Below are 27,896 nucleotides of genomic sequence, written 5' to 3'. Positions count from 1 at the left end.
CCATTTATACTGGCGAGTTACTCATATGCCCTGCTCAGTGTCGGGTCATCTCTTTGTTTGCTTATAAAATCTACATCTGCCATTAGTAGGTCCAAATCAGGAGAAGGTAAGGTGTTCTATTTCCCCTGTTGTGAGGGGAGCTACAGTTCCTTTTGGGAGATCCCTTCATCAGGATCCTCTGTCTCTCTAACCCCTGCTAACTTTTTGTGTGTTTTTGTAGTTCGAGGGCTCCTCCTTGAGGGCCATTCCTTTTCAGAGGTTCATCACTCCATGATTTTACGATCTCTCCAAAAAATTCTCAATCCCAACCCAAAATCACCAGGTAGGCCCACACGGGGGCCACTCCTGTCCATACTTTTTCTGTCCGGCTTCCTATGGTGAACTGTACTTCCCTCATGGGATAAGGGTGTACATCACTATGCATGCACTGGACACAGATGATTTCCCTTGGGTTATCTCCAACTCGTGTTAGTTGTTCTCAGATCAGCTTTTGGCTGCACCTGAGTCTATTAGGGCTGGAACTTCTACCCCATTGATCCACACAGGGACTAATATCTTGGCCAGGCCTCTTTTTCTAGCCCTGGTGTCTACCACCCATGCCTCCCCATAGGAGCAATCCATGAAGGGGCAGTCACAGCAGAAATGACCTTGTTGCTTGTACAAAAAGCAAGTCCCAACTAAGAGGTTTTTTCCACCCCTTGACTGTTCTGGGGGAGGTGTGGCACTCATGGTGGGTCTTCCTTTGGGATCAGTCCCTCCTCCAACTCTTTCCTCCCCTTGGAACAGTCTTCCAGAGCTTTGTTATAGCTGTGGGCCATCCGGGAGGTCGAACCTGGCATTCAGCGGCCCGGTGGTCATCTCCCACAATGGCCCCAAAGGTCTTTAGTCATTGGCCCCCTGGGATGTACATCTTCGATCTTGGGTGTCCTCATTTTTAGGGTTGTAGTCACTAAGTAATTTTCTGCTAGCCTGGTTGCCTCAGCCAACATCTGAGGCTGATGTCACAACACCCATTCTTGCCCTCCAGCTGGGAGCCTCTGCGTAAACTGTTCCAGCACCACTTCTTTGGCCACCTGTTTCCCTGTCCATTTGCTGGGCTGGAGATACCACCAGCAGTGTTCTTAAGACTCTGGACATTGCTCATGGTCGGGCTCCCTGTGGAAATACTTCCAAATGGAAGTGCTATCAGTGGGTTTCCAACATGATACTGAAGGTTTCTAAGATGGCTGCCTTGAGTTTATCATAGTCCTGGGCTTCCGTGGTGTCAAGGTTCCAGTATGCAGCTTAAGCAGGTTTGGTAAGACATGGTGCTAGCAAAACAGCCCAGCGTTCAGCTGGCAATCAAGCTGCTGTAGCGACCCGGAAAGCTTTGGGGTCATTTCCCAGCCCTACTTTCATGAGTCTTCCTGGGAGGTTTGTAATCATTGTGAGCCTTGGGGCCACCACGTTCATGCATGTTCCTTGGGGTTGTAAAATGGCTGCAACATATTGAACCAGGTGATATTGCTCTTCCTGCGGTTGCTCTGCCAACTCCCAGAGGGGCTGTTGTTGCTGCTGCTGTTGTTAGGCAGCTATTTGTTGAACACCTGCTTCTGCTGCTGCAGTTGTTGGGCCGCCTGTTTTTATTGGCTGTCCATCAGCCATTTCAAAGATTTGTTGAGGTCAATTTTTTCTCTCTTTTTTTCTTTTTTCTTCTCAAGGTCTTACAGGAGACCCAAGGCATATTCCCATGTTCTCCACTAAGTTGTGATGATTGGCACTTGATGGAAGCACTACCTAATGGTTAGACAGTCAGTTCCTCAGTGCAGAGTGGTGTTGGTAGGGGAGTTTGGGTCCTTCCACTCCACCGGGCTTCAGCCCAAGGCCCTGTGAGGGTTACTAAAGACCAGGCACCCAAGAACACCTTGCAGCTGCCCTCCCTAGCCCACTTCCTACCTCCCATTCTATAGACCAAGCTTTGAAGTCTGCAGTAGAAGTTACAGAAGAAAAGGTATCAACTGCACATTCAGTGGAAGAAGTTTTGGTGTCTTCAAAGAGAAAGCCCAGGAACTTCGTGTTCAGCTGCAGCTCTCCAAGATAAAATATTTAAGATGTGCTTCTCTCATTTCTTTGTCCTCTTGCAGAAGGAGCAACAAATTGAGCCTCTAGCAGGGATTTGCCCATTCTCCAAGGCAAAAAAGGCACCTTGAGTGCCCTTCATTAAGAAGAACAGCTACATCACAGGAAGGGCACGTTTTGAACCGTGATTACTTTCTTTCCACCATAGAGGCTAAATTCTGGTACTGGGGAAGTCCCTAACACTACTATAAAAATAATGAATAGATCTGAAGTGTGAAAGTACTTGATAATGTTTCTCCAACTGTATTGATACAGTGTACTCTTTTGTGCCTCCCCTACTGTTTCTCTCTCTTAGTTTTCTTCTTTCACTTACTTTTGTGGAATTAAGTAAGCAGATTACACCTACAATAATTCTACTCTGAAAAATAACTTTTTAAAAACTACTAAAAAGAGGATATAGATTTTTCTATGCTCATTTACATTTATGAAAATTATTAGAATTTTTTTCAAAGCTACAATATTGTAGCTGAGAAATACATTGAAAATATATTTGTTATTATGACTTTGCAAAGTAGTTATGGCTTATGATATTAAATATGAAACAGCAAATCAAGTCTGTGCAGCTTGAGATCTGAATGCACTGGTGGGTAAGAAAACATAATGTTGTGTTCAATAACATCTGTCCAAAATACAATTGCCTATGTGCTTAGTAAATACATTATGCCCAGGTCACATTCCTGTGTTCAACTAAGTTTATAGTCACTCCCTTTTCTTTAAATACTTGTGTTCTTTGTTTCTGCATGTTCTGAAGTGTCATCATTTATTGCCATAGGCGCAATGGCTATATTTAACTAATAATGACAGTGGTTGTCATTAGATTTTAAACTCAATAACACTAGTCTGACATATTATTTGAGGTATGTCTTAATTTCAAATTTGATTAAAATTACAAACATCCCATCTTTTATGCCAATCAAAATATTGTCACCTCTTCTCTTGAACTTATCTATGAACTCTTCATGTAAATAAGTCCTGACATTTGTACCTGTTTAAAGTGAAGAGTCTTAGGTTGTAAAAATATTTGTATATACTTCTCTTGGAACCACAACACAAAATAGATCAGAGACTCATCAGTAGTCACAATATTTCACCTAATATGAACTTTGAGGCTTGAACCTACTTTACAAAAGTTATGACTTTTTTCCTAAAAAAAGTAAAACAAGAAATGTTTTAATTATTTTACTTTTATTGGGAAAAGATCACGTCTAGTGTTTCCTTAGTGAAATAAAAACAACATCACTCTAGTTTGTAAATTAAAACAGGAAATCACTATTTTAAAAAATGTTGCATACATTATAAATTATTGTAGCTATATAGGGACAGTTCAAAAACACTGAAAATAGCATCAGGATAGAGAACAATGGACACCAGAAACTAGAGAATTGATACAAGTAAAGTTCAGAAGATATAACTTATCACTTGGTAATGTTATTGAGTATAAATTCTGCCCACATTTACACCCATGTAAATGCTCCAAAGAGCTGAATAGCTGTAAATGCCCACTAGCTGGTGTGAGCTCTTGCAAGGACTCAGCTACAATGGACAGTCTTATGAGATATCTATATCTATAGATATATATGGGCTAGAGGAAGGGTTGGGAGTGAAGAATGCCTCATTCAGTAGCTGCTCCTTCAGGCATGGAGCAAGCCTCGCTAGTACTGGTGATGGCAGTATTATACACATTGTGGAAGTATGTTGGTGTTCCGGTGTGTCAGTAATTTAATTGTCACAACTTATGGAGGAATTTTAGGGCAGATTTCAGGTTAACAATGGTCAATTTGGCACCTTTGTTGTGAACTATTCAGGTATTGGTTGTGGGCAATGGCATGGTGTACGAGGGATGCAAGCCTCAGTGTTTTGCACAGCTTGAAGACCATCTCATTTACATCATGCAAGGAAAGGGGCTGGGACTCTGGCTATCCAGACAAAATTCCTTAGGTGATGGTAAGGGGAAGGGTGTGGATAAGGCCCTCCTACATCTTCTGGTTTCTGATACATATTAGGTCATCTTGAAATCCATATTGGTATGGTCCTGAGGAGTAGTAGTTGGGAAGCTGTAACCCCCAGTTAAATTAATGGTTAATTTAAATAAAGTTGCACTCTCCACATTTAACAAATACTACTTGTCCCACTACTTCCATGGCGAGATCAATGAAGGCATAATTTAGCCCATTGTTTGTCACATATTATCTTTCAACATATAGGTTAGTATTATTATTAATAGTTATATTACTGTACTATCAAGAGGCCTCAGGGATCTCCATGTGCTAGGTGCCATACAAATACATAAAAAGATATGGTCCCTGCCCCAAACAGTTTACAATCTAAAGCCTCTATCCTGCACTTGTACTCATGTGGGTAGACTCCTGAACCTGGACAGTCCCATTAAAGTTTGTAGATTGTTTTATTTTAACACTACACAGAGGAGAAAAAATGGTTAATTTGATTAAAATGAACTTTATGTTGTTAATGAATGTAGTTCATATTTTTCACTATTTAGAATATATTTATATCATACCAGGATTGTACTTCTATTTATATGATAAGGTGTCCTCTCACTTATAGTTTGCCCCAGTCAGACTGATTAAAGATCACTTGTAGTTCTAGTGTATGAAACACAGCTGTTCTGGAAACACAGTAATAATATTTACCCTTAAGGCATTACATAAATATGCAACACAGTAAGCATTATCATTCCATAAAGTCAAAATCCATAAACTAAGGAATGGTGGCTATACATACAAAAGATTTATAAATCATCTCTGATTAGCAGCATATTAGAAAGACTATTTAGTTTTAATCTTGTTGATAATATATAATTCCATTTATGTAATTACTGCTATATTAAGTAGACGTTTTTCCAATTAAAATGTTATGCTATTGAAAAAATAGGTATTTTCCTTAGTAACTTCTTCCACCTGGAATATGGGCCCTATTTGGTGGTATAAATGTTTAAAATTTAAAATTATATATTTTAAAATTATATATAAATATATATATATTAGGCCTTATTTAAAATTTATTTAAATATATATATATTAATTAGGCCTTATTTAAAATTTCTAGTTCAGTTGCTTTCTCCTAGCTATGAATCTTGCCAGATGCTCAGAGGAAGTTAAAAATCCATGGTGCTTCAGCCAATCTGCTAGGGGGGAAAATTTCTTTCCAGACCTGCAAAAGGCCATCCAACTAACCCATGACAGATTGCCCAGGCCACCGTGCTTTTTTTACCTTCCTCTAAAAGGGTTCATGGGATGGGACAAGAAGCCATCTCCTGGGAAGGGAAGAGTAGTTAAAAACCAAAGACATATATTCTGTGTGATTGTAATGACATCAATGGGAGTCCACAAACCTGGAAGGACTTGTCTGCCATCACTTGGGATAGGAGTTGTTGCAGGAGTAATATGTATGTTTTGACCTATGGTTCCAAAATTAGGGGTAGGGCTTGGGAAATGAGGAATATACAGTCAGAAAAAGCATAACACATGAAGGATAGGACCTTACTTCCGTATTCAGGCATAAGGCACCCTCATGAGAGAATCCAGCTGTCTATATGAGATTATGACTAAGTGAGGGATTGAAGTTTAGTCCTGGGTGCCATACATCCAGGCACTGGGGGGTGCCGTCAAGGAAGAGACCATAAGAAATGAGGGCTGCAGAAAACTAAGGGGTTAATCTGAATTGAAATTTTATGTAGTTAAAGAATACAATAAAACTTCTGCCATGAGCCTTTAAAATAAAATTAAATCTGAGGTTTAATGGCATCTCTCTCAGTGGCAACACCAAGGAGGTTTTCTGGCAAACAGAACTTCAGTATATGAACAGCCTAATTCCTAAGTAAAGTGAAAAATAAGGTGTCCAATTCTACTTTGAAATAAGACAATTCAGGACTGAACATTTGTAACCTACAATATCTCCATGCTGTACTTTCCAAGATCTTCATACTGATATCAGGATTCAAGTGAGCTGAAGGGAAAGTGCTAAACAGATACATATTATCTACAAATGCAAAAGTAATATATGTGTATTTAAAAATCAACTATTAATTACATTAAAATCTATAATAAAATGTGTAACTCCAAGTTCATTAAGCTGATGCATTTTTTGAAAAATAAAATATGACAGAGCATTTACATTTCAATGTGCTTATGAGAAAAAGTGTTATACTGTTATTTGGAATGCAGCTTGGAATTGAAACATTTCTAAATCAGTCAATAATTAAATAGTAAGAATCCATCATTTTCACTGACATTTACTCCTACCAGAAAAGATGCCCTATTTTAAATGTGCTCACACATATGCTTGTCAATCAGGTTCTGTCACAGCAAATTATTTTGTTTTGTACATCACATGGTATTTAGAAGAAAATTTCTCTCTCCACATTTAAATATAGATTTGAAGCATAGTATCAAGAACTCTTTTTGGAGATTAGATTTTTCTGTAACTGCTTCTTTACAATGTAATATATAAAAGGTGGAAAATCTAATTCATAATGCTCAGTTTCACTTCTAGTATACAGACCTGATGACTCAAGTATTACTGAACATTATAGCTCTAAATGCAATATAGCACAGTGGGTTAGACAGAGTTGTAGAAATGAGAATGATAGTGTACTAATCATTTTAATGTCTAAAGCACACCTGTTTTAATAGAGGGGATTCAGTTTAGGATAATTAGAAATAAAGTACCAAAACGCTGAACAGTTTATAAAAAAACAATTGCTGTATGGACAAAGAAAAATAATAAGGGTTCCCTAGCCTGTCACTAAATGTAATAAATTAGTAACCAGTAGTCAAATATTCCAGCGTCATATATTTAAAATGTTTCCCATTTCCATTTTAACTCACCCACCTTGTCTCTCTAATATCCTGGGATTAACACAGTTACAACAATACTGCAATCCCATTTCCAGAGAGATCTATAAACTTTTATCAAAAACTCTTTAAGGTAATTTCCATTTTAATTTGAGACATAGAAGAGTCAAACACTGAAATAAAAATTAACATTTCTGCTTATCTGCTTTTTTTCAAAAAATAATTAATATTTAGAGTTTTATTGTGCCAAGAATTGACATAAGTGTGCCTGCCAGCCATTTTAAAGATACCCATCTATACATTTCGGACCAGTGGACAAGGCACTGGACTGTGAGTCACAAGACTGAGTTCTATTCCCTGTTGTGTGACCTGGGAAAAGTTAATCTGCATATCTGGGTATTAGTTTCCCTTTCTGTAAAATTAAGATAACAAATACTTAACCTCTTTTAAAAAGTGATTTAGGTCGATGAATAAGTTCTATGTAAGTATGTATGAACTACTGTGATGGGGGAACCCAATTTCATCTTCGCAGTCCCTCAAAATTATTGATACATAGTCAGCACAAACTCATGAAATGACAAACATTGTCTCAAATTATTTGCCTGAAATAAAAAAAATTAGAAAATGGTGATTTTTATCTCTGACTTTAGGCGGTCGAGTTAGAATCATTAAAATGAAAGTCTTCCTGAGATTCCTATTCCTAATATCCATCCCTAATGTTCCTTACAAGATATTTTCAATCTCTGGAGACATATCTGCAGATTTATTTAAGGAGAGGGAAAAAAGAAAAATTAAATATGAATTTTCATTTGATAACAATGGACTGGCAATTTCAAATTTCATCAAACAATATCAGGCAGCCTATCCAAGGCCCTGACCCAGCTGACCACTTACACACATGCTTAATTTTAAGTATATGAGTAATCTCATGGAAATCCATTAAATTATTTTTGTTTTTAAAGTATGTGTTTAACTGCTTTGCTTGATAGGGCCTCCAGATCTAACTGATTGGATTTTAGACATCCCAAATACAGTATGATTATGCAAAGAGCAGTCATCCTTCCCTACTATTCCAGCAGTCTTTATAAACCCTTCAAAGGCCAAATCTTTCACACAGATTAATACATGAGTTAAACATGGACATTGTTTATCTGGAAACAATTAAGAAACTAGATGCCCAATCTTACAATTTACAATATGCAGGCTGACCTTTGCAGCCATATATAGCACCCCTGAACGTCAGTGGGATTCTACACTGGTACAGGGGACCTCTTATGCATTGTAAATGGCAATATTGAGGCCTGAGGCTAAAATTTTAAAACCTGGGTGCCTTAAATTAGGTAGTGAAATAAAAGTGGCCAGATTTGCAGTAGTGCTGAGCACCCACAATCCCATTGAAATGATTGGGAGCTCTGGGGACTCAGAAATTTCACATATGGATTTGGTAGCCTAACTTTAGTCACTCAGGCTTCAGATTAGGCTTCCATACAGGGCCATACTTACCCATACGCAAACTATGCAGCTGCTTAGGGCACCAGGAATTTTGGCCCTGCTTCGGCTCTTCCTGCCCCACCCCTTCCCTGCCACAGCCCCGCCTCTTCCCACCCCTGCTCTGCCCCAGCCCTGCCCCCACTTCCCTGAGCTCTGCAGCAGGGCTGTGCCTGCACTCACTGGCGGCACGAAGTGCAGCGACCTGGCCCCAGCCACGCCACCGGTGAGTGCTGGGGGGTGGTTTCCCTCTGCCCCCCAAGACAGCCCACCCCCATGGAGGACTGGGGCCATCCCCCTTGCTCCCTCCCCCGGAGAGGCCTCCCCCCCCCAGCGGGGGGGGCTGCGTAGGTCCCCAGAATAGCTAGGGACGGCCCTGGCTCCATAACCTCCATCTCCCAGATAATACATATCTTAGATCTATTTATCTAAGTTCCCACATGGTGCCCATCACTATAATACCTGAGCGCCCCCTGCACTTAAGAAGCGTGGATGTAATATGTGTCTCTTTCTCTGACAAACCGTGTACACAACTGCTTCCTCACTCTGGGCTATAGGTCTATTGTGGAGAGAATGCCACTGGAAACTTAGCATACATTCCTTTTGCATCCCAGTAATTACAGTAGGTTCAACTATGAACTGCCTATTACACCTGTGCAAGGGAATGTGCAGAGGAAACAGCAGTCTCCACTGGACTGATGCTACTTCTCCTGTGTAAGAGGGAAGCAAGTGTAGGGCTAGGGATGAAAGAGTGATGATGATGATGGTCAGTGATGTGTTGTAAAAAAATTTATACTTCCTAAATAAATAGCTATTAAAATTACATAGTTCTGTCTTGCAGTTTAAATGAGACTGAAGCATGCTCTTGAATTGTTCTATAACCTTGGTCTTTAGCAGGATTTCAGCACTATTTGGGAACATGATTAATACACTCTCTAATCTTATCTACCCTGCAAAACCAAACAATATTTTAACTCTTGAAGGCTACAGGGTTATAACTGGATGCCCCAGCCAAGGCTGATTCAAACACATTAAGGGATCCTGAAGACTCATGAAATGTATACCCGGAAAAGTTGCCTCCCTCTTTTGGGATACTATCACCTGGAGGAGGAAAACCTGGTGAAAGTCCCTCTCCACAATCCACTGTGGCACTTTCAGCCAAGGGGATGAGGGAGGCTGGAGAAAGTCCCCTATTAAGGCTACAATTCTTACAGGATAACTGCTGAAGTCCTCCCAGCTGGCACCTCATCACTCATAGATAGAGAAAGCTTCCTGCTGTTACACCACCACCTGCAGAGGGAAAGCCTGAAGAAATACTCCCCAAACCTTTGCTGGGACACCATCCTAATTTGGTTTGGAAAGCCTAGAGAAAGTTCTCTACTGGGGTCCCCTGACTCCGTTCTCAAACTCCCATCCCTCATGTGTCACAGGGCAACAGAGTGTTCATATGTCAGCACATGCTTGATGAAGCTTCTAGCATGGAGCTGAAGAACTCATTTGTCCTTTGAGTGTGCAGAATGAGGAGACTATTCTGAGCATGCTCAGAATGTCAGTCAGTCACTTCCTGTGAGGGACCCCTCAAGCTAAGGCCCTGTTGATATAGGTTCTATAATTTGTTAGAATCTGTTCTTCCGCATTAAGATTGTTTCTACAGTGTATATAGGACCTTAGAAATCACATAACACTGCATTGAGATCACCTGTAAAGCCTGGCTGCTACTGTTAAGTAGGATGAAAGTGGTGTCTTCTTGGGAAAGGTTGTCAAGCAGTGTTTCATTGATATCTTATGTGCACTGTATGATGAGCTACTCTTATGCCTGCAGCAGTAACTTAGGCCCTAACCCAGCAAACACAGAAGCACTTGCTTAACTTTATTACTATGAATAGCTTCATACTCATAGTAGTAAAGTTAAGCACATGCATGTTTGCAGCCTAAGGGCAGGCCTATACTACTGTTTAAGTCAATCTAATTTATGTCACTCAGGGGTGTGAAAAGACATCCCCCTGAGTGATGCAACTTACAGTGACCTAAGTTCTGTCCACGCTGGCACTATGTCAATAGGATACACTATCCCACCGACATAGCTTCCACCTCTAGTGGAGGTGGAGTAATTATGCCAACGGGAGAGAGCTCTCCCGTCGCACCGATGTAGCACTTCTAGTGTAGACTTGCCCTAAGGCTGAAACTGATCACCTAAATAAAATCCCTGTACTTCCACCATGGGTAACTATGAGCCCCAAGCAAAGGAGATAGCCAACACAGCCAAGCAATACAAATTATTGAATAGGAGAGGAATCTTGGAAGAGAATATATTACAATGACGTATAGTATACACCAAAACATACACAAACTTTTCTGAAGAAAAGATAATCAAGTGATTGTGCCTTGCGCATCACAGTCACTTGATTTAAATCAATAGAAAGAATCTGGAGTCAATTAAAGAAAGCAGCACATTGTGGACATCTGGAAGGAGCTGTCATTCATTTGCAGAGACTTCGGGGTATAATAAAAGCTTTCAGCAGAAACAAAAAGCAGTGAACAGAATGACTGAAAAGAATTCACAATTTCTTTAAGAAACAAATTCTTAAAATGTGTGGCAAATAGGTGCTCAGTTATACATCTGCTTTAGAATTCCAGTTAAACTCCTAATTAAATAAGTTCAGTGCTTTTCAGTATATGTAAATTACAACAAGAAAACACCCTGGTACAGAGCATTAAATCTTAAGCCCTCATCCTATAAAGACTTATGCTTATGCCTAACTCTGTACCCTGTGAATAGTTCCAAAGCTGTCTTTGTATGACTGAGAGGAAGAGATGGTGTCTACCTTCGTATTTGTTAAACACCTCTAAAAATTGGGCCTCATTACTGACTGGAGCCTTTAACATAAATATTAAATAAAAATAAAATACAGCAATTTTTTTTATTCTTCATTTTTAGCTGAGGGTCTAAATTGTATTGTGCAAGTGAACGTATATCTGAATCTTTATTCACTTTCCTTTATAATCAATTTAAGTATTATTCCCCAATCACTATGATAGGAAGTTAAAAGGCTGAACAAATCCAAAGAAATAGTGGACAAAATTCAAGGCTGATGTGAACAGGCCCAAATGCATGGATGTCAGTGGGAGTTCTATTCTTTTCAGGTAATTTATACTATATGAATCACAGTGATATCTAAGATGTACCACTTAAAGTTATGCCAGAGCGTATGCTTGACCCAGTATCTGAAATACAGATTTCAAATGAAGGCATCAATGCTGCAAGCACTTATGTGTGTAAGTAACTTTACACATATAAGTAGTTTCATTGATTACAATAAGATTGTGCAAAAGTATAAATATTTGCAGGATTAGGCTCTAAGAATACATCATTGGGCTTCTATTCCTGTGCAGAAAGAATTTACTGCTCATGTATGTTCTTGTTGTCTATGTGTTAGCAACTCAAGTCTTGTGATAAGCAACATTATGCAGTCAAGCCAATTTTTTCCCCGACCTTTTAGATGGTGCTTTTTGACAAGCTTCTGGGGCTAGGGGAAGAGCACCCTACAGAACATATTAATTTCCTCCCACATACTGTAGCTATTTGTACTTTTATAAGATACTTTTGACATGCATTCTACACATATAATAAAAGCATAAACAAAGATGATTATGGAATATATAAAATTTTAAAGGCAAATTTTAACCGGAATTCTGGTGACCCAGTACAGGGAATGCTTTTGAATTATTTATTTTAGTTTGGCAATATTATTAAACTTGTAACCCAGACTGTAAAAAGGCCTATTTGATGCTATTGGTGGAGTTTCTATTTATATTGGTGACTTTTTCCTGTTATATTTACCCTCATGCAGCCCTTGTAATGGACACACAATATGTTACTCTGTGCCCAAGCTCACCTACTCTTTCTTTTCTCAAAAGACAAGACACATCTGCCACCTGCTCTAGTCTGTGTCCCAGCAACAACTGTCGAGCAGTAAAAAGATTGATTATCAGTCAAAAACCATTGCACAACACCAGATTTTGGTAGGTTAAGCTTGCTGATCCAGCAAGGGATGGTATGAAATTTTCAGTAATGTGTGCCAACATTTTGGTGCTAAAAGAACAGCAGTGCATGTCACAGTGAAACACTGCCAAAGATATGCAGACAAAGCATAGAAGTGTTTTTTTTTAATTTGGCTTGAGAGAGAGAGAGAATTGCTTAATGAATTTGAAAATCCACTCTTAACAAGTCATGTGCATGGAAAAACTATAATAAAAGTATCAATACCCTGAAGATTTTATAATAAACTATAGCAACAGCTGTATAAAAATATTACAATAATATTAGCTTCATTTCAGTATCTCCTATGATATGAGACAATAGTATTTATTTAATATTATTGTTTAATGAAACAGTAAAACCCTTCTTATTAAATCTTAAAGTGTATTGGTGTGACTATGCTACATACTTGATAGAAAAAATATTAAGATTTGTCTCTCTCTTATTGTATGCATGGACTGTTAATTAAATAAATTGTAGTCAATGGATTGTAATCATATTCAGGGTGATTTTCATATTATCTGTAACACCATATCAAGTGCATAATTGATGATGTAGGAGATAGGAATATCTTATCATAAATATAATTTGTGAAGTTTTTATGGAAGCAAGAGGTGAATGTATTTATGTGATACAGCTCAGTTGGCGGACTAAAATCTAAATACTTTAATCACTCATGAATAGCTCCATGGAAATAAAAATAAAAGACATATTTATACAACTTAAGTCATAGAGTAACTACTAGTCAATATTTGTATGTATTCATTGACATTTCTATAATACTCATCACTGTAGTATCTATTTATATAAGAGAATTACCACTTCTAGGTTAAACTAACATTATACTAAAGCAACAACTTTCTGTAAAAATTACAAGCTACTGTTGTCCTGAAATTTTTCACTTAGCAGTAAAAATATTTGTGCTAGAAACTGCTCTTTCAAGGTAACAAAAGTAATTTTCAAAGATACTGGAAAAAATAAACCATCGGTGCTTTAAAAAAGAGAGAAAGAAAATATAAGTACATAAGAAAAGGCTAAAAATGCTCAGAGCAAAGAAATATAAAACATACACATTAGTTAAATGCTTTTATAAAATGTATTTATTTATCCATTGTTAAATGCACTGCATTGCACTTTTAGGCACCACAAGTTTATGCCAGCTGTAAAAACTTTTTTTTTTAAGTATTTTTATAATCCAAAAAAAAAAAAGCATTTAATTTTTGTCTCTTGTTGGAATGGTACACTGGTTACACAGGTTGATCCTTAACAAACATAAAATTTCCCAATCAGTCATCTGGCTTTTTGTAATAATTTAGCTAGCTAATTTTTATTCTAACTAACATTGTTAGCTTATCATAACTGCCATCTGTTTTGATGATTTAATAGAAAGTATTTCGTAGGAGTGTTGTGACTTTGATACAGAACACTATTTAAGTTAATTTTGTAAAACGTCATTAGAATTCATTGTAAAAATCCCAGAATGTACTCCATCATCTTAAAATATGAATGAAAACAATATTTACATCCAAATTTCAAAAGTAAATGAGTCAGAAACAGCATTGTGTGTGTGTGTGTGTGTGTACAAATATCATTTGATGATTGTACTGAAAAAGGGATGAAATGGAGTGGGGAAGCTTTAATGTTTGTAATGAACAATTTTAAAATAACAAAACATTCACATCTGAGGGTACATGTGAGGGTAAATATTCCACCTTGTTGTATAAACAGCCCAATAATTATTTTAATGATTTTTCGTAAAGGTCAAATGACTAAATTAATAAATGCAATCTGAAATGCTGAACTATTTTCTTCCTAGTGTAATAAACCTAATGAATTGTGTCTGTTGGGTGTCACTGAAACTAAAGAGTAAATTCAATAATCTCTGATATAATTTATTATATTTTCACCATTTAACCTCCTGCAGGCTCCCTAATGTCTATTCAGATCTATATTAAATTAAGCACCAATGCTAATGAAGGGCAATAAACATGGCTGTCAGTAGATTTTTCTTTCATTAAGCACATTATCCTCTTACTGAGCTCTAAATGAGTAAACATTAGTTTTGTTAAACCATGCAAAAAGACAGGGTGAAAAACATTTTTAATTGCACCCCTTAAGCCATATACTCTTTGTTTTTTTACCTTTAATTTTTTTGAATGGATCTAAAAAGGGCTCTCCAGTTGAAATATAAATGTCGGCATCATGGGGTATGTCTTTAGGTTCTAGTGCTTCAGTGCCGTCTGCCAAGAACACTCGTCGTGCAGCCATGTTCAGATTCAGTTTTTCAGTGCACTCCTCCAGCAGCTAAATGAAGGCAAGAGGTAAGGAATACGGATTACAACAGAAAAATATATTCACAACATGACCAACATTTAGTGAAAGAATCAGGACTAAAAATTAGAAATTCATGCTTAAATGATTTACCAACCATAGTAACTGCACTATACGTAACTTAGGTTTTTTGTAATCATTGCTGGCAGTAAACTGATAACAGGATGATGAAAACACAGTAGATAACATAACATTACAAAGAATTTTCAAAAATTATTATTGTTTCTTTTTAGTCTCACACAATATTGTAATTTGTTATGAATGAACTCAACATTTTACACTCTGTAGCTCCTATTTACTTGAACAGTGTTTATATGGTAGTATGCGTTAATTATTCACAAATTTTATGTGTATCATATATGTATATTATACACATCCTGGAAAGGAATAATTTTAATATTAGCTCATTTTAAAATAAAAGGCAACTTCTTTCTTTACCTCATGGTATAAAGTACAAACTATAAATACAGTGAATGCATGTAAGAAAACTTTGTATTAGTATTTACCAGTTTAATGGATGGTACAGCAATTTTAGCAAAGATACTTCTTGTGCCATTCTTGTAAGCTGTTGCTTTGATTACCCCTGGCTGGCATTTAATAACTTGGGGCACTTCAGATTCTTTCTGGGCCAGCTGGAGTCTTGACGAAGAGAACTGTGTACATCTGTTGCAAATAAAACCAATTTAGCTTGACCAGAGAAAAAGTTAATTTGTATTTTGTTTAAAGCATCTATTTCTAAGGTCTTTTTATATACAATTATGTAAAATGAATATTTTTAATATAATCCCTTGATGACTCCTCACATTATAGATATTTAAATCATAATACTTGAGTTTTTAATATACTATGTAAGGAAATTGGAGTCCTTTAAATAAAATAGATTTAGATTGATATCCTTCTATCACATATTTAGTTTATTTTTGATATTTATTATATTTTATTTGTAATATACCACATTCAGAGAGGACCTTTATAACTCAAGTATGAAGTTGTTATGCAGCATCTTCAAAGCCCTTTTTATTATGGCTTTAATAACAAAAAAGATCTCTTCAATCTTTAAAAATGAGTCTCCAATACCATCAGCATTTGATTAAATTTTGTAAATTAGAAAATTGGTGCTAGAAAAATCAACAATATTTTTATTATTATTTATTTCAGTGCATAATTCAATTTCTTTATAATTCAATATAACTTAATGATTTGCTCTTAGTTCAAAAATTAAGAGCTAATGCTGTAGCCCTCACTCAGGCAAAATTCCCATAGAATTTGACAGCAATTCTAACTGTAGACTGTATAACGGGGCCTTCTGTCAATGTTTCTGTTCTTCAGAATGCAAAATATATTCAATGCCATTAGCTAATAAAATGTAATGCACTAACATCCAATAAAGAAAAAATACTCTCAATACTATTTTTAAAAGAGTAATTCCACAAAAAAATAATCTATAGTGCTATTGCACTGTAAGGCTTTTCTTAGAAAACAAAGAATTTCTATTGCATAGCTATAGGAAAGCTGCATGTTTTAACAAGAACATTTGTAATCTAAGGCCACAATCCTGCACTGAGCTCTGTGTAAGGGCACAGGTACAACGATAAAGAACTCAGAGCAGGTTTGAGGCCTAAGCATGTGATTCAACTCCACTAAATGGAAATCTTTCAAACAATTTTAATGGGCACTAGATTGAACCTTTACACAATCGGTACTTTTATGCACATAACCATAAAGTAGAGCTATTTGACAATTTCCAAGTTTCTTGCTCTGTAATGAAAGTAATAGTTAAAGGACTTTTTGTTCTATAAGATTTTTAATCCCTTATTTATACTAGTGGGCAGTTCTTAACACAAGTAGTCTCATTAAAGTCAAGAAGTCATTGTGTGAGAAACTGCTAACCCATGTGAGTAAGGAATTTAGAGTCTGACTCTTAGTGAGGTATTACTGCAATTTATTATTAAACTGCTTTTTGTGTGAAATTATAAAAATATACCCAGAGGGCTAATGGATGCAATTTATGTTGTGTATATATATATATATATATGCTGCATATATAAATGTATTATGTGCATGTGCACGCACACACACGACACTAGAAATAAATAAATCTTAAAGAATGCAATACGTCTTAAAAATGAATAAAATTAGCAATGTCTTTTATTTGTATGTTTTGGAGTATCAATTGAATCATCATTATTATTTCTGTTGAAAGGAGAAACAGCATCAACAGTCACAGTTAAAAGCAACATAGAACAGCTTTGATTACCTTAGCTGACCTGCTGGAGCACTGACGGGTCTGTTTTTCTTGGATGGCGATATAAGGCAGAAATTGTTTGTACTGTTTGATTTGTAGCTGCCTAGGTCTGATATTCTATCACTGCTCTGAACTGATTTTGTTTGATGTGTGGAACAATCTTGAAGTCCTGACCTTCTTGATACCACTGCCGATTGCAGATGAATGTTAGGGCCAAACACAGGCGGTCTAGAGTTTTGCTTTCCATCAGTATTTTTAATTGCCGTTTTTGCATAGGGGGAAATACATTTTCTGAAAGAAAAATATAGAGGAAAACATAAAATTATATCCTCTTATGCTGGCCTTTTGCTTAGTTTAAGTAATTATTGAATCTGCGGGGACTTGGGAAAACCTGATAAGTGACAAGCATGGGTGAACTTATTTAATGTCAATGTACACTTGAAAATTGGAAGAAAAAGAAACCAAATCATTAAGGCACCAAGAAATTGCCATAATAATTAGCAGATTTTGAAAACAGTCCAAGACAAAATCTCAAGGAGGAAAATAAGATTTTCAATTTACTTTAAAACTATTTTTAAGCTTACAAAAGTCTTTTGTTTTATTCAACTTAGATATAATAAAACAAAATAACAGGCCATTGAAAAAGTAAACTGAGATTCCATTAAATGTAGCCTGAGATTTTCAAAGGGAGCTAGGCAGAAATTCAGCAGGAATTAGGCACCTCAATCCCTATAGCTCTTTTGTAAATCCCAGCTGTAGTTTCAGTAAAAATTAGGTTTTACAAAATCTGATAGAAATATTCCCTGCAATTACAAAAAAAAAAACCCAAAACCCTCAACAGACACATCAACCTTTTGTAAAATGAATACACTTTTCTCTCCGTGTGTGATTCAAATATTGCAAAATTGTGGCAGTGAATGAGTACCTGAATGTGAAATTGACTAGAAACAAAAGCAAAACTTGCAAATTTACTTTCATTGTTTATTTTTCCATTTCTCTAAGTATAGGCAAACAATATAACAAGTAAAATGTAAATAATGTTTTAAGTGTTGCTTGAACAATCTAAGATGTTACTAATCGAAAGTAAAGACATTTCCAAATGATTTTTAACCTGTTCGTGTTCCCTTAAAATAGTTTTGTGTGTGTTTTGATTTTCGTTTTGTTTTTGTATTAAGAAATCTGTCCTTTCTTCCACTACTAAACTCTAACCCTGAAAACCCAGATTCAAATTCTCGTTCAAGTCATTAGTGAAAATGTGTTTGAATAGTTTTATATTAGTCCTCACTTGTGCATGTCATAAAACCATTGCCGAATTAACTCAATTAAGCTCTGCTTAAGAGAGATCCAGAATTAGAGTAGCAGGAACTGCTGAAGGTCAAGATTGAGGAAAACTGAAAGAGCTATATCTGGGGCAGGTTGCAGAACCTACCTGATTTATGCCTGAGTCAGACCACTGCTAGTCTTGCTTCACTTAAAATATGCAATAAATTCACTTATAACATTAAAAAATTAACAATCATAAGGCAAAAAATTTTTTTTTAAAGAACAAAAATAGAGAATAAACAACAGACAGGTCTAAATTTGGGACTAATATTACACTTATGTCATAGAAATAAATGATGTAATACACCACAAGATTGGCATTATATATATCCAGATATAGATCAAAATTTATTTTTTATTCACTTTTTTCTTAAGACTGGAGGGTGTCTTAGTAGTATCAACAGCCAAGCAGAAGCAACAGAAGAGTCTGACATGGTCAGTTCCTCACTCTAGCTTGCGGATTCTCATAATTCATGGGTGTCACATTGTTCCCACGAACTACAAGAGCCTGGTGATGTCACACCCACAAATTATAAGATTTTTTTTGCATGTCTTGCAGTATCTTTAACACAGCAATTCAAATATTATATATCAAAATACTGTGATTAAATTAATGTTAAGAGTTTCAGTTAAATCAAGAACAAAATCTATGTAGCACTCCGGCCATAAACATATTGAGGTGTGTTTTGAATTCTGATTAGTGAGACAAAAAAAGACATGAATATCTTGTAAATGTCCATTTTCCTCCACCGCTGTCTTATGGGCCATTTGAAAAGTGAAGAATATCTTGTTTTCTTTTTTACAATAACATCTATTAGATCCCATTACTTATTACTGAAAAAAATCCTTGGTACTTTCCTTACTGAAGAGTCAATTATTTTGTTTGAATATTAACTGCCTTGGCTTTACCTCTGAAAAATAAACTAACAAGTGAGTCATTTATTTTAGTAAAGAATTGTTACTTAATATTTACCACTAATGAATTCTTAGAAATATTTTTCAACCACATATACCACATTACAAATGATCTGCTGGTGAATAAGACCGTTATTAAAGGAAAATAGGTATGATACTAACTTAGGACTTGTAGCCTTTGTACACACTAGTATTTTCTTAAAATTTTCCATCATGGTACCATCATTGTTCAGTTTCACCAGTGGACACTAGTGTAAGAGCACTAGTATACACAGGTAGGTCAACAGCACGCATATTTTAACTGGGGTGCAATCTATAGATGGTTAACATGCCAACAGTTAGTCTACTCTAGTACCACATTTGCTACCAACAGCAGACTTATACTTGAGGTAGTGCAATGTTGGGACATGTTAAGAAAATGCTAGTCTGAACACAACCCTAGCACACAGTTCATTGGAGACCTAATATAGGGTGAAGAGCTCAGCCTGTAGTGAAAAACTACACTATTTTTTTTAGAGACTTTGTCATGTGATTTGTGAAATGACATTAAGTGCCATGGTAAAATGTCAGGTTTCAGAGTAGCAGCTGTGTTAGTCTGTATCCGCAAAAAGAAAAGGAGGACTTGTGGCACCTTAGAGACTAACAAATTAATTTGAGCATAAGCTTTCGTGAGCTACAGCTCACTTCATCAGATGCATTCAGTGGAAAATACAATGGGGAGATTTATATACACAGAGAACATGAAACAATGGGTTTTCACTCATTAAGGCAAAATTCCTGTTCAGATCAATGTTAAATTGAGCCAAAAGGTTGTAATACCATGTTTGTGGCACAAGGAAACATGCTTGTGTAGTGCTCCTATAGTTTGGGTTCATTGTCTGGATATGCCGAAAGAAGGACAGGAGACATTTGACATGGTTTAATCAGGCTGCAACTTATATTATTAGATGTCTGGGACTACCCGGTAGATAAGTGTACAGTGCAGGTAACCCCCATGTTTATTCCATAGTAACCTGGGGGGCTTTTACCAGTTCCCCCTCTTTTTCCATACCCGTGGTGAGGGGCTGCCACCAGCTCCCCCTCTTTTTGCCTCCCAGAGCCTCCAGTAAATCCATTGCCAGGAACTCACCCTCCACCCCTGCCTTTTAGGAGGCTTAAGGTGGGCTATAAGAATGGGGGGTTGGCTCCCTGCCATACCAATCATAGGAGTGCCCAACTGCCCCCCATTTGCTCCTTTAATGAACACCTCTTTTTAAGTCCTTTTCCAAGCCATTTATCCAGTCACTGTATACTTTCCCTACGGAGTACCTGCACTGGACATCTGCCACAAGGAGGCGTCAGCAATTAGCTTGGCTGTCTCCTCCCCACACCCAGTCAGGTTTCCAGACATCTCCTAATGCCATCTTTTATATCAGTTGGTAAAAAAATGATGGCACCTAAGTCAGACAGGTGAACCCCATCCTCCCGAAACAACTCTGCTGCCCCATATACTATGCTAAGATGTGAAATTACTATCCTTCCTATTGTCCAAAGGAATTTGGCCACCTCCCTATTCACATACCTCCTTGCCTTGTCCACCCTGGAGGGGCTCAGGGCTCCCCACCAGATCCTGCGCTGAAGCATGTCTGACCACATCATGTTAACTCCTGGAAAAACTACACTATTTTTTTCAGAGACTTTGTCATGTGATCTGTGAAATGACATTCAGTGTCATGGTAAAATGTATGATTCTTCACTCCTTATTAAGGCAAAATTCCTGTTCAGATCCATGTTAAATCGAGCCAAAAGGTTGTCATCCCATGTTTGTGGCACAAGGAAACATGCTTGTGTAGGGCTCCTACTGTTGGGTTTAATATTGAGAAAAAAAGTGGCCAAGAATTAAAGCAATAGGACACACTGAAGATGCTTAAATGAAAGAAACAAAAGAATCCCAAACCCTATGTGTATTGAGGCCTAAAATTTTTATTGCATATTTACTAGCAGTTCTAGAATTGCTTCTTTGTGTGATTATATTGAGGAAGTTTTTAGAGAGAGGTTTGTAGTTATTATAAAAGGAAATTATTCTAATCTCTAATTCATACACTTTAAATTAATTTAGATACAACATAGAAGTTTTATTTTACTGTAAATTTTTCAAAGAGATTTTTCAAACTATCCATGAAAATTTAACCAGGATACACTTCAACATATTTTTATTATTTAAGCACAAAACAATAGTATTCTTTTAAGTAAAAGAAAGCATTCTACACAGTTTTGAGTTTTCTAAGACCTAAATCTACATGAGGCTAACAATCCTATTCATAAGTGGAAAATGTGGCTACTTTGACAGACCCTGATTCAATAACAAGTATGCAGGTCGAAGTTATCACACAGTTTTGGATGTGAATTCAACAGCAGGGTAATGACAGTTGCCAAGGATTTGTACTTGCTGTCGCTTAGTACCAGTGTTGCCTGTCAAATTGTCTCCTTTTTCTTATACAGAAGCCACAGAATTTTTATGGATAGCAATTACTTACAATATACAATGAAGTACATCAAATGTAACAACCACTCTTTAGCCCTTCATTATTTGGTCGTCTTTTTGTTATATCTAGTCATCCATTTTCACCTAAATTATTTATTTATACTGTATATTTGACAAGCATATATTTCTTGCTTTATATTTTTGGAGCACTTAAAACCTTGCTCAAGAGATATAGTGATTTATTTTAATATTAATTGTATTTTAAGCTAAACTATATCTTATTACTATTTTAATAGTAGTTAAACTTCTTGTTGGACTAACTGCAACTAGTACAATCTAGATGCCAAGCTAGTTTATATCTCTCTAAATATTTATCCGCATAAAACATTTAAATAATGAAAGTATTGAGACTTAGCTATAACGGAAGTTCACATTGCTAACCTATCTTCCTCCAGGCATCATATACATGTTTATATAGACTTGCACTGATATTATTTTGTTTTGCCACCTAATTGTCTACTGCAAATAACTGCATTAGTATAACTTTGTATTGACAGACCATGCCATCCTAGTGGATTTATACCTTTATCATTTTGAGTTGATACTGTAATGTACTCTCCATTGATTGTACTCCCATTATTTCATTCTATTTTGGTCTGACATTTTTTCTGCAAGAGGTTTGCACTGACATCATCATAATACTGTTGTGATAACACTATGTCCAATTTCAATGAACAAGAAAGTTACGACACAAATTATAAAGGGGCCCCAGGATTTTCTTTTCCCTCCCAGTCCAAACGAAAGACTCCCCATATTTGAGACAGAGGAAGGAATGCAATAAGAACCATCTCTAACAAAATAGGATCAGCACAGCTGTTACTAAATCAGCCAGGTAGAGGAGGCTTTCCTTTTAGCTTATTTGCAAGAGCTGCTGCATGTAGGCCACCCATGGTCCAAATTTAAGTTTTCAGTGTTGGTTATGTAGGCAACTATGAATATAAATCAAGCCATACTTTAGCTACACTAGAGACGTGGTGAGAAGAAAGAAAAAGGTACTACTGGCATGGGGTACATTGTGAGGAATGGGCTCCACAGTGGAGAGCATCTTATAGAAACAAGTAGGAGAGAACAAGGGGCAGGGGTTTAAAATAAGCAAGTAGGGGGGAAGTTTATTTTGCTTACAATGTAATGTAAACACAAATTTTATTTAAAAATTAAACTATGGATATTCAAAGAGAGATGCCAAACATAACCCCCCAATTCAAAGGCAATCAATGCTTTTATGTTACAACCATTTCCTCAAAACTTTGTTTTTTACCTAGTTAGATTATAAACTCTTTGGAAATAAAACAACAGGAAACAATGTAGGAACCACTAACTGGGCTAAGTGACTTAAGTATATCGTATCACCTGTTCCTCTCCTGAAGCACTGAGACAATATCATGATAAGTGTATAAACTAGGGCTGTCCAAGTGATTAAAAAAATTAATTGAGATTAATTGCACTGTTAAACAATAATAGAATAGCATTTATATAAACATTTTTGGATGCTTTCTACATTTTCAAATATACTGATTTCAATTACAACACAGAATACAAAGTGTACCGTGCTTACTTTATATTTATTTTTGATTACAAATATTTGCACTGTAAAAAACAAAAGAAATAGTATTTTTAAATTCACCTCATACAAGTACTGTAATGCAATCTCTTTATCATGGAAGTTGAACTGCCAAATGTAGAATTATGTACAAAAAGATTGCATTAAAAAAATGTAAAATTTTAGAGGCTGCAAGTCCACTCAGTCCTACTTCTTGTTCAGCCAATCACTCAGACAAACAAGTTTGTTTACTTTTGCAGGAGATAATACTGCCCGCTTCTTGTTTACAATATCACCTGAAAGTGAGAACAGGCATTCGCATGGCACTGTTGTAACCGGCGTCGCATAAGAACATAAGAATGGCCATACTGGGTCAGACCAAAGGTCCATCCAGCCCAGTATCCTGTCTACCGACAGTGGCCAATGCCAGGTGCCCCAGAAGGAGTGAACCTAACAGGTAATGATCAAGTGATCTCTCTCCAGCCATCCATCTCCACCCTCTGACAAACAGAGGCTAGGGACACCATTCCTTACCCATCGTGGCTAACAGCCATTAATAGACTTAATTTATGAATTTATCCAGTTCTCTTTTAAACCCTGTTATAGTCCTAGCCTTCAAAACCTCCTCAGGCAAGGAGTTCCACAGGTTGACTGTGCGCTGAGTGAAGAACTTCCTTTTATTTGTTTTAAACCTGCTGCCCATTAATTTCATTTGTTGGCCCCTAGTTCCTATATTATGGGAACCAGTAAATAACTTTTCCTTATTCACTTTCTCCACACCACTCATGATTTTATATACCTCTATCATATCACCCCCTTAGTCTCCTCTTTTCCAAGCTAAAAAATCTGAGCCTCTTTGATCTCTCCTCATATGGGACCTGTTCCAAACCCCCAATCATTTTAGTTGCCCTTTTCTGAACCTTTTCTAATGCCAGTATATATTTTTTGAGATGAGGGGACCACATCTGCACGCAGTATTCAAGATGTGGGCATACCATGGATTTATATAAGGGCAATAAGATAGTCTCCATCTTATTCTCTATCACTTTTTTACTGATTCCTAACATCCCGTTTGCTTTTTTGATGGCCGCTGCACACTGCGTGGACGTCTTCAGAGAACTATCCACAATGACTCAAAGAAATTTGAGTCTGATTAGTTGTAGCTAAATTAGCCCCCATTATATTGTATGTATAGTTGGGGTTATTTTTTCCAATGTGCATTACTTTACATTTATCCACATTAAATTTCATTTGCCATTTTGTTGCCCAATCACTTAGTTTTGTGAGATCTTTTTAAAGTTCTTCACAGTCTGCTTTGGTTTTAACTATCTTGAGCAGTTTAGTATCATCTGCAAACTTTGCCACCTCACTGTTTACCCCTTTCTCCAGATCATTTATGAATAAGTAGAATAGGATTGGTCCGAGACTGATCATTGGGGAACACCACTAGTTACCCCTCTCCATTCTGAAAATTTACTATTTATTCCTACCCTTTGTTCCCTGTCTTTTAACTATTTCTCAATCCATGAAAGGATCTTCCCTCTTATCCCATGACAACTTAATTTACGTAACTTTGGTGAGGGACCTTGTCAAAGGCTTTCTGGAAATCTAAGTACACTATATCCACTGGATCCCCTTGGTCCACTTGGTTGTTGACCCTCTCAAAGAATTCTAATAGTTCTGTAGTTTCTGCATCCGAGTGTTGCTCATTTAAGACTTCTGAAAGCATGCTCCACTGCTCATCCCTCTCAGATTTTGGAAGGCACTTCAGATTCTTAAACCTTGGGTTGAGTGTTGTAGCTATCTTTAGAAATCTCACATTGGTACCTTCTTTGCGTTTTGTCAAATCTGCAGCGAAAGTGTTCTTAAAATGAACAACATGTGGGGGGTCATCATCTGAGGCTGCTATAACATGAAATATATGGCAAAATGCGGGTAATACAGAGCAGGGGACATACCATTGCCCCCCAAGGAGTTCAGTCACAAATTTAATTAATGCATTATTTTTTTTAATGAGCGTCATCAGCATGGAAGCATGTCCACTGGAATGGTGGCCGAAGGATGAAGGGGCATATGAATGTTTAGCATATCTGGCATGTAAATACCTTGCAATGCCAGCTACAAAAGTGCCATGCAAATACCTGTTCTCACTTTCAGGTGACATTGTAAACAAGAAGTGGACAGCATTATCTCTTGCAAATGTAAACAAACTTGTTTGTCTGAGCGATTGACTGTACAAGAAGTAGGACTGAGTAGACTTGTAGGCTCTGAAGTTTTACATTGTTTTGTTTTTGAGTGCAGTTATGTAACAAAAATAAATCTACATTTGTAAGTTGCACTTTCATGACAAAGATTGCACTATAGTACTTGTATGAGGTGCACTGAAAAATACTATTTCTTTTGTTTATCATTTTTACAGTGCAAATATTTGTAATCAAAAATAATATACACTTTCATTTCAGTTACAACACAGAATACATTATATATGAAAATGTAGAAAAACATCCAAAATATTAAAGAAATTTCAATTGGTATTCTTTTGTTTAACAGTGCGATTAAAACTGCGATTAATTGCAATTAATTTTTTGTACCTGCAATTCATTTGTTTGAGTTATTGCTTGAGTTAACTGCGATTAATCAATAGCCCTAGTATAAACTATCAGATAATTAATATGTTTGTTTTAATAAAAAATGCTTACTTCTGTTGTAGGATTAGCCCTATGCCAGGTGTACTGTGTTAAAATTATCAAGTTTTGTTCACATCTTGTTAAAATACAGCATATTGTCTCCAACCTCTGTTCTCTGCAAAACAGTAGGAGCTTAGAAAGAAGCATAAAACTTTGTTTGTTAGTGAGCCAAGGATAAACTTTCTTACAATTAAATAATCTTCCAAGAAACAAAAATGTGTACTTACAGTAAATGCACAAACCCATTAGTTAATGAGTACATGAATACTTGCTTCATTCACTATGCATCTTGTAAGGTAAGTTGCAGAGCTCCTAAAGCTTGTAGAAGAGGACTTTCTTTGATTTCCTAAGGTGTGTAGGAGAAGGGCTCCATTCTGCTTGAGGGATAGGGCATCAGGAGTGGACCACAAAGTTGATTGTGATTCCAAGAGCTCCAATCTCCCAATTTTCCCTTTTATTAAGGGAAAAAATAAACTGCACCAGATTTAAACCTGTTACAGGTACACTTGCTGCATGATGGGGGAGGCAGAACCAAGGATACAGTGGCCCCATCCCCCTGCAGCTACCCACAGGATGGGTAGCCCAAATAGGGAAGTAAGGGTGGTGCCTTATGCCATCTTATGCCTTTGCATGGCTTGTATGACACATAAGGATTTGCCCCTTAAATATACACGTGCAACATCTTGTATCTTTAATCATGTTTGTATATTTACATAATTTGTATTGCTATAATGACTTAAATTGACTACTAGGGTCCTGGCTTGGCATTCCTGTTCCCCGCATGGCTGGGGAATTCCAGGAGAAGGACTAATATCTAACCAAATGAAAAAATTTGAAAATCTGAAGAAGAGGAGGCCTTTGTTTTTAAGGCTTCAATGCCACAAATCACTAATTTTGAGATGATTAAAAATCTAGATAAACTCAAATTTAGATAGCTCAGAGTGAGCTATAGCTAAAACATTGCTGCATATCTGCAATGTTCTGAGGCACTTTTCAGATTGATTAAAAGAAACTAACAGTAAATGTTACTGTGCAACCATGAAATTATATTTTAAAATTACCTCTATTTTCAGCTTTAAACTGTTGCTAATAAAGTTATTTTGCTCAATTATATTCTTTGCAACATATCACAAAATACCAAATTAAAAATCTTACCTTGGCAAATGATATAAGTGGGAAGAAGATGTGATGACTTTATTCACAAACCGCTTCACTACCGTAGTTTGTACACTCTTATGACATGAAGACGTTGATGAAGTTAAGAATTCATTATTTCTTTGTGGTGCCCCAAAAGTTGGATTGCAAGGTACATGAGCACTTACTGGCCTTTTGTCATTTGCCATTTCCTGTTTAGAAATGTCAAAGGCAGTAATTAAAATTAATGCAGAGGTTTTTTCTATTAACAGTTATGACTGATGACTCTGATTAATTAGCCTGAACCCAATCCAGTAGTGCTTTTTCACATGAGTAGTCTAACTGAAGCCAGTATTGGGTTTCTGAACATAGTAAGGTTCGGTTTGGATGCAGACAGATTGTATTTTTTATGTATTTACATTCTTAGGGAACAGAATTTGGAGCTGGTGAGAAACAATAGCAATATGGAGGCTTAAAGAGAGAGAGAGAGAGGGAGGGATAAAAAGGTCTTCTCTATAGAGCTAGATTGGCGGAATTATCCAGAAATCGTAAAGGCTTGTATATGAGGTTTTGTAGCTTACTAACAGTTTATTGCGGAAATTCATTTGGAAGGAATATTATTTCATTTATTATGAAATGTTATTGTGAAAGCTATATGCAAGACTTTCCAAAGTATAGGATTAAAGTGTTAAAAAATTCTTTCTTTCATATATATACAGAGGGGGAAGCAATTAGAGT

The 27,896-nt window shown here is 36.6% G+C and overlaps 2 protein-coding genes across 5 annotated transcripts in view; one reads left to right on the top strand and one right to left on the bottom strand.

Moving 5' to 3' along the window:
• Nucleotides 1-27,896, bottom strand: part of DCDC1 (doublecortin domain containing 1) — a 420,018-nt gene that overhangs the window by 350,592 nt on the left and 41,530 nt on the right. For all 3 annotated transcript variants that reach the window (XM_073347762.2, XM_073347767.2, XM_073347768.1), the window contains exons 2-5: nt 27,180-27,370; nt 17,048-17,326; nt 15,297-15,453; nt 14,601-14,763 (exon numbers count right to left, since the gene is read on the bottom strand). In XM_073347762.2, coding sequence (XP_073203863.1) covers nt 14,601-14,763; nt 15,297-15,453; nt 17,048-17,326; nt 27,180-27,370 — 790 coding nt within the window. The remainder of the gene's footprint in view (nt 1-14,600; nt 14,764-15,296; nt 15,454-17,047; nt 17,327-27,179; nt 27,371-27,896) is intronic.
• The window catches only part of DNAJC24 (DnaJ heat shock protein family (Hsp40) member C24), a 122,157-nt gene continuing 108,986 nt past the window's right edge, over nt 14,726-27,896 (top strand). For both annotated transcript variants that reach the window (XM_073347780.2, XM_073347776.2), the window contains exon 1: nt 14,726-14,780. In XM_073347780.2, the coding sequence (XP_073203881.1) occupies nt 14,768-14,780 (13 nt within the window). In that variant the 5' untranslated portion in view covers nt 14,726-14,767. The remainder of the gene's footprint in view (nt 14,781-27,896) is intronic.

Source organism: Lepidochelys kempii, chromosome 6 (assembly GCF_965140285.1).
Source record: "Lepidochelys kempii isolate rLepKem1 chromosome 6, rLepKem1.hap1, whole genome shotgun sequence".
Classification (NCBI taxonomy): domain Eukaryota; kingdom Metazoa; phylum Chordata; order Testudines; family Cheloniidae; genus Lepidochelys; species Lepidochelys kempii.
Note: the sequence above shows the minus strand (reverse complement) of the source record. Positions and strands in the feature narration are given on the sequence as shown.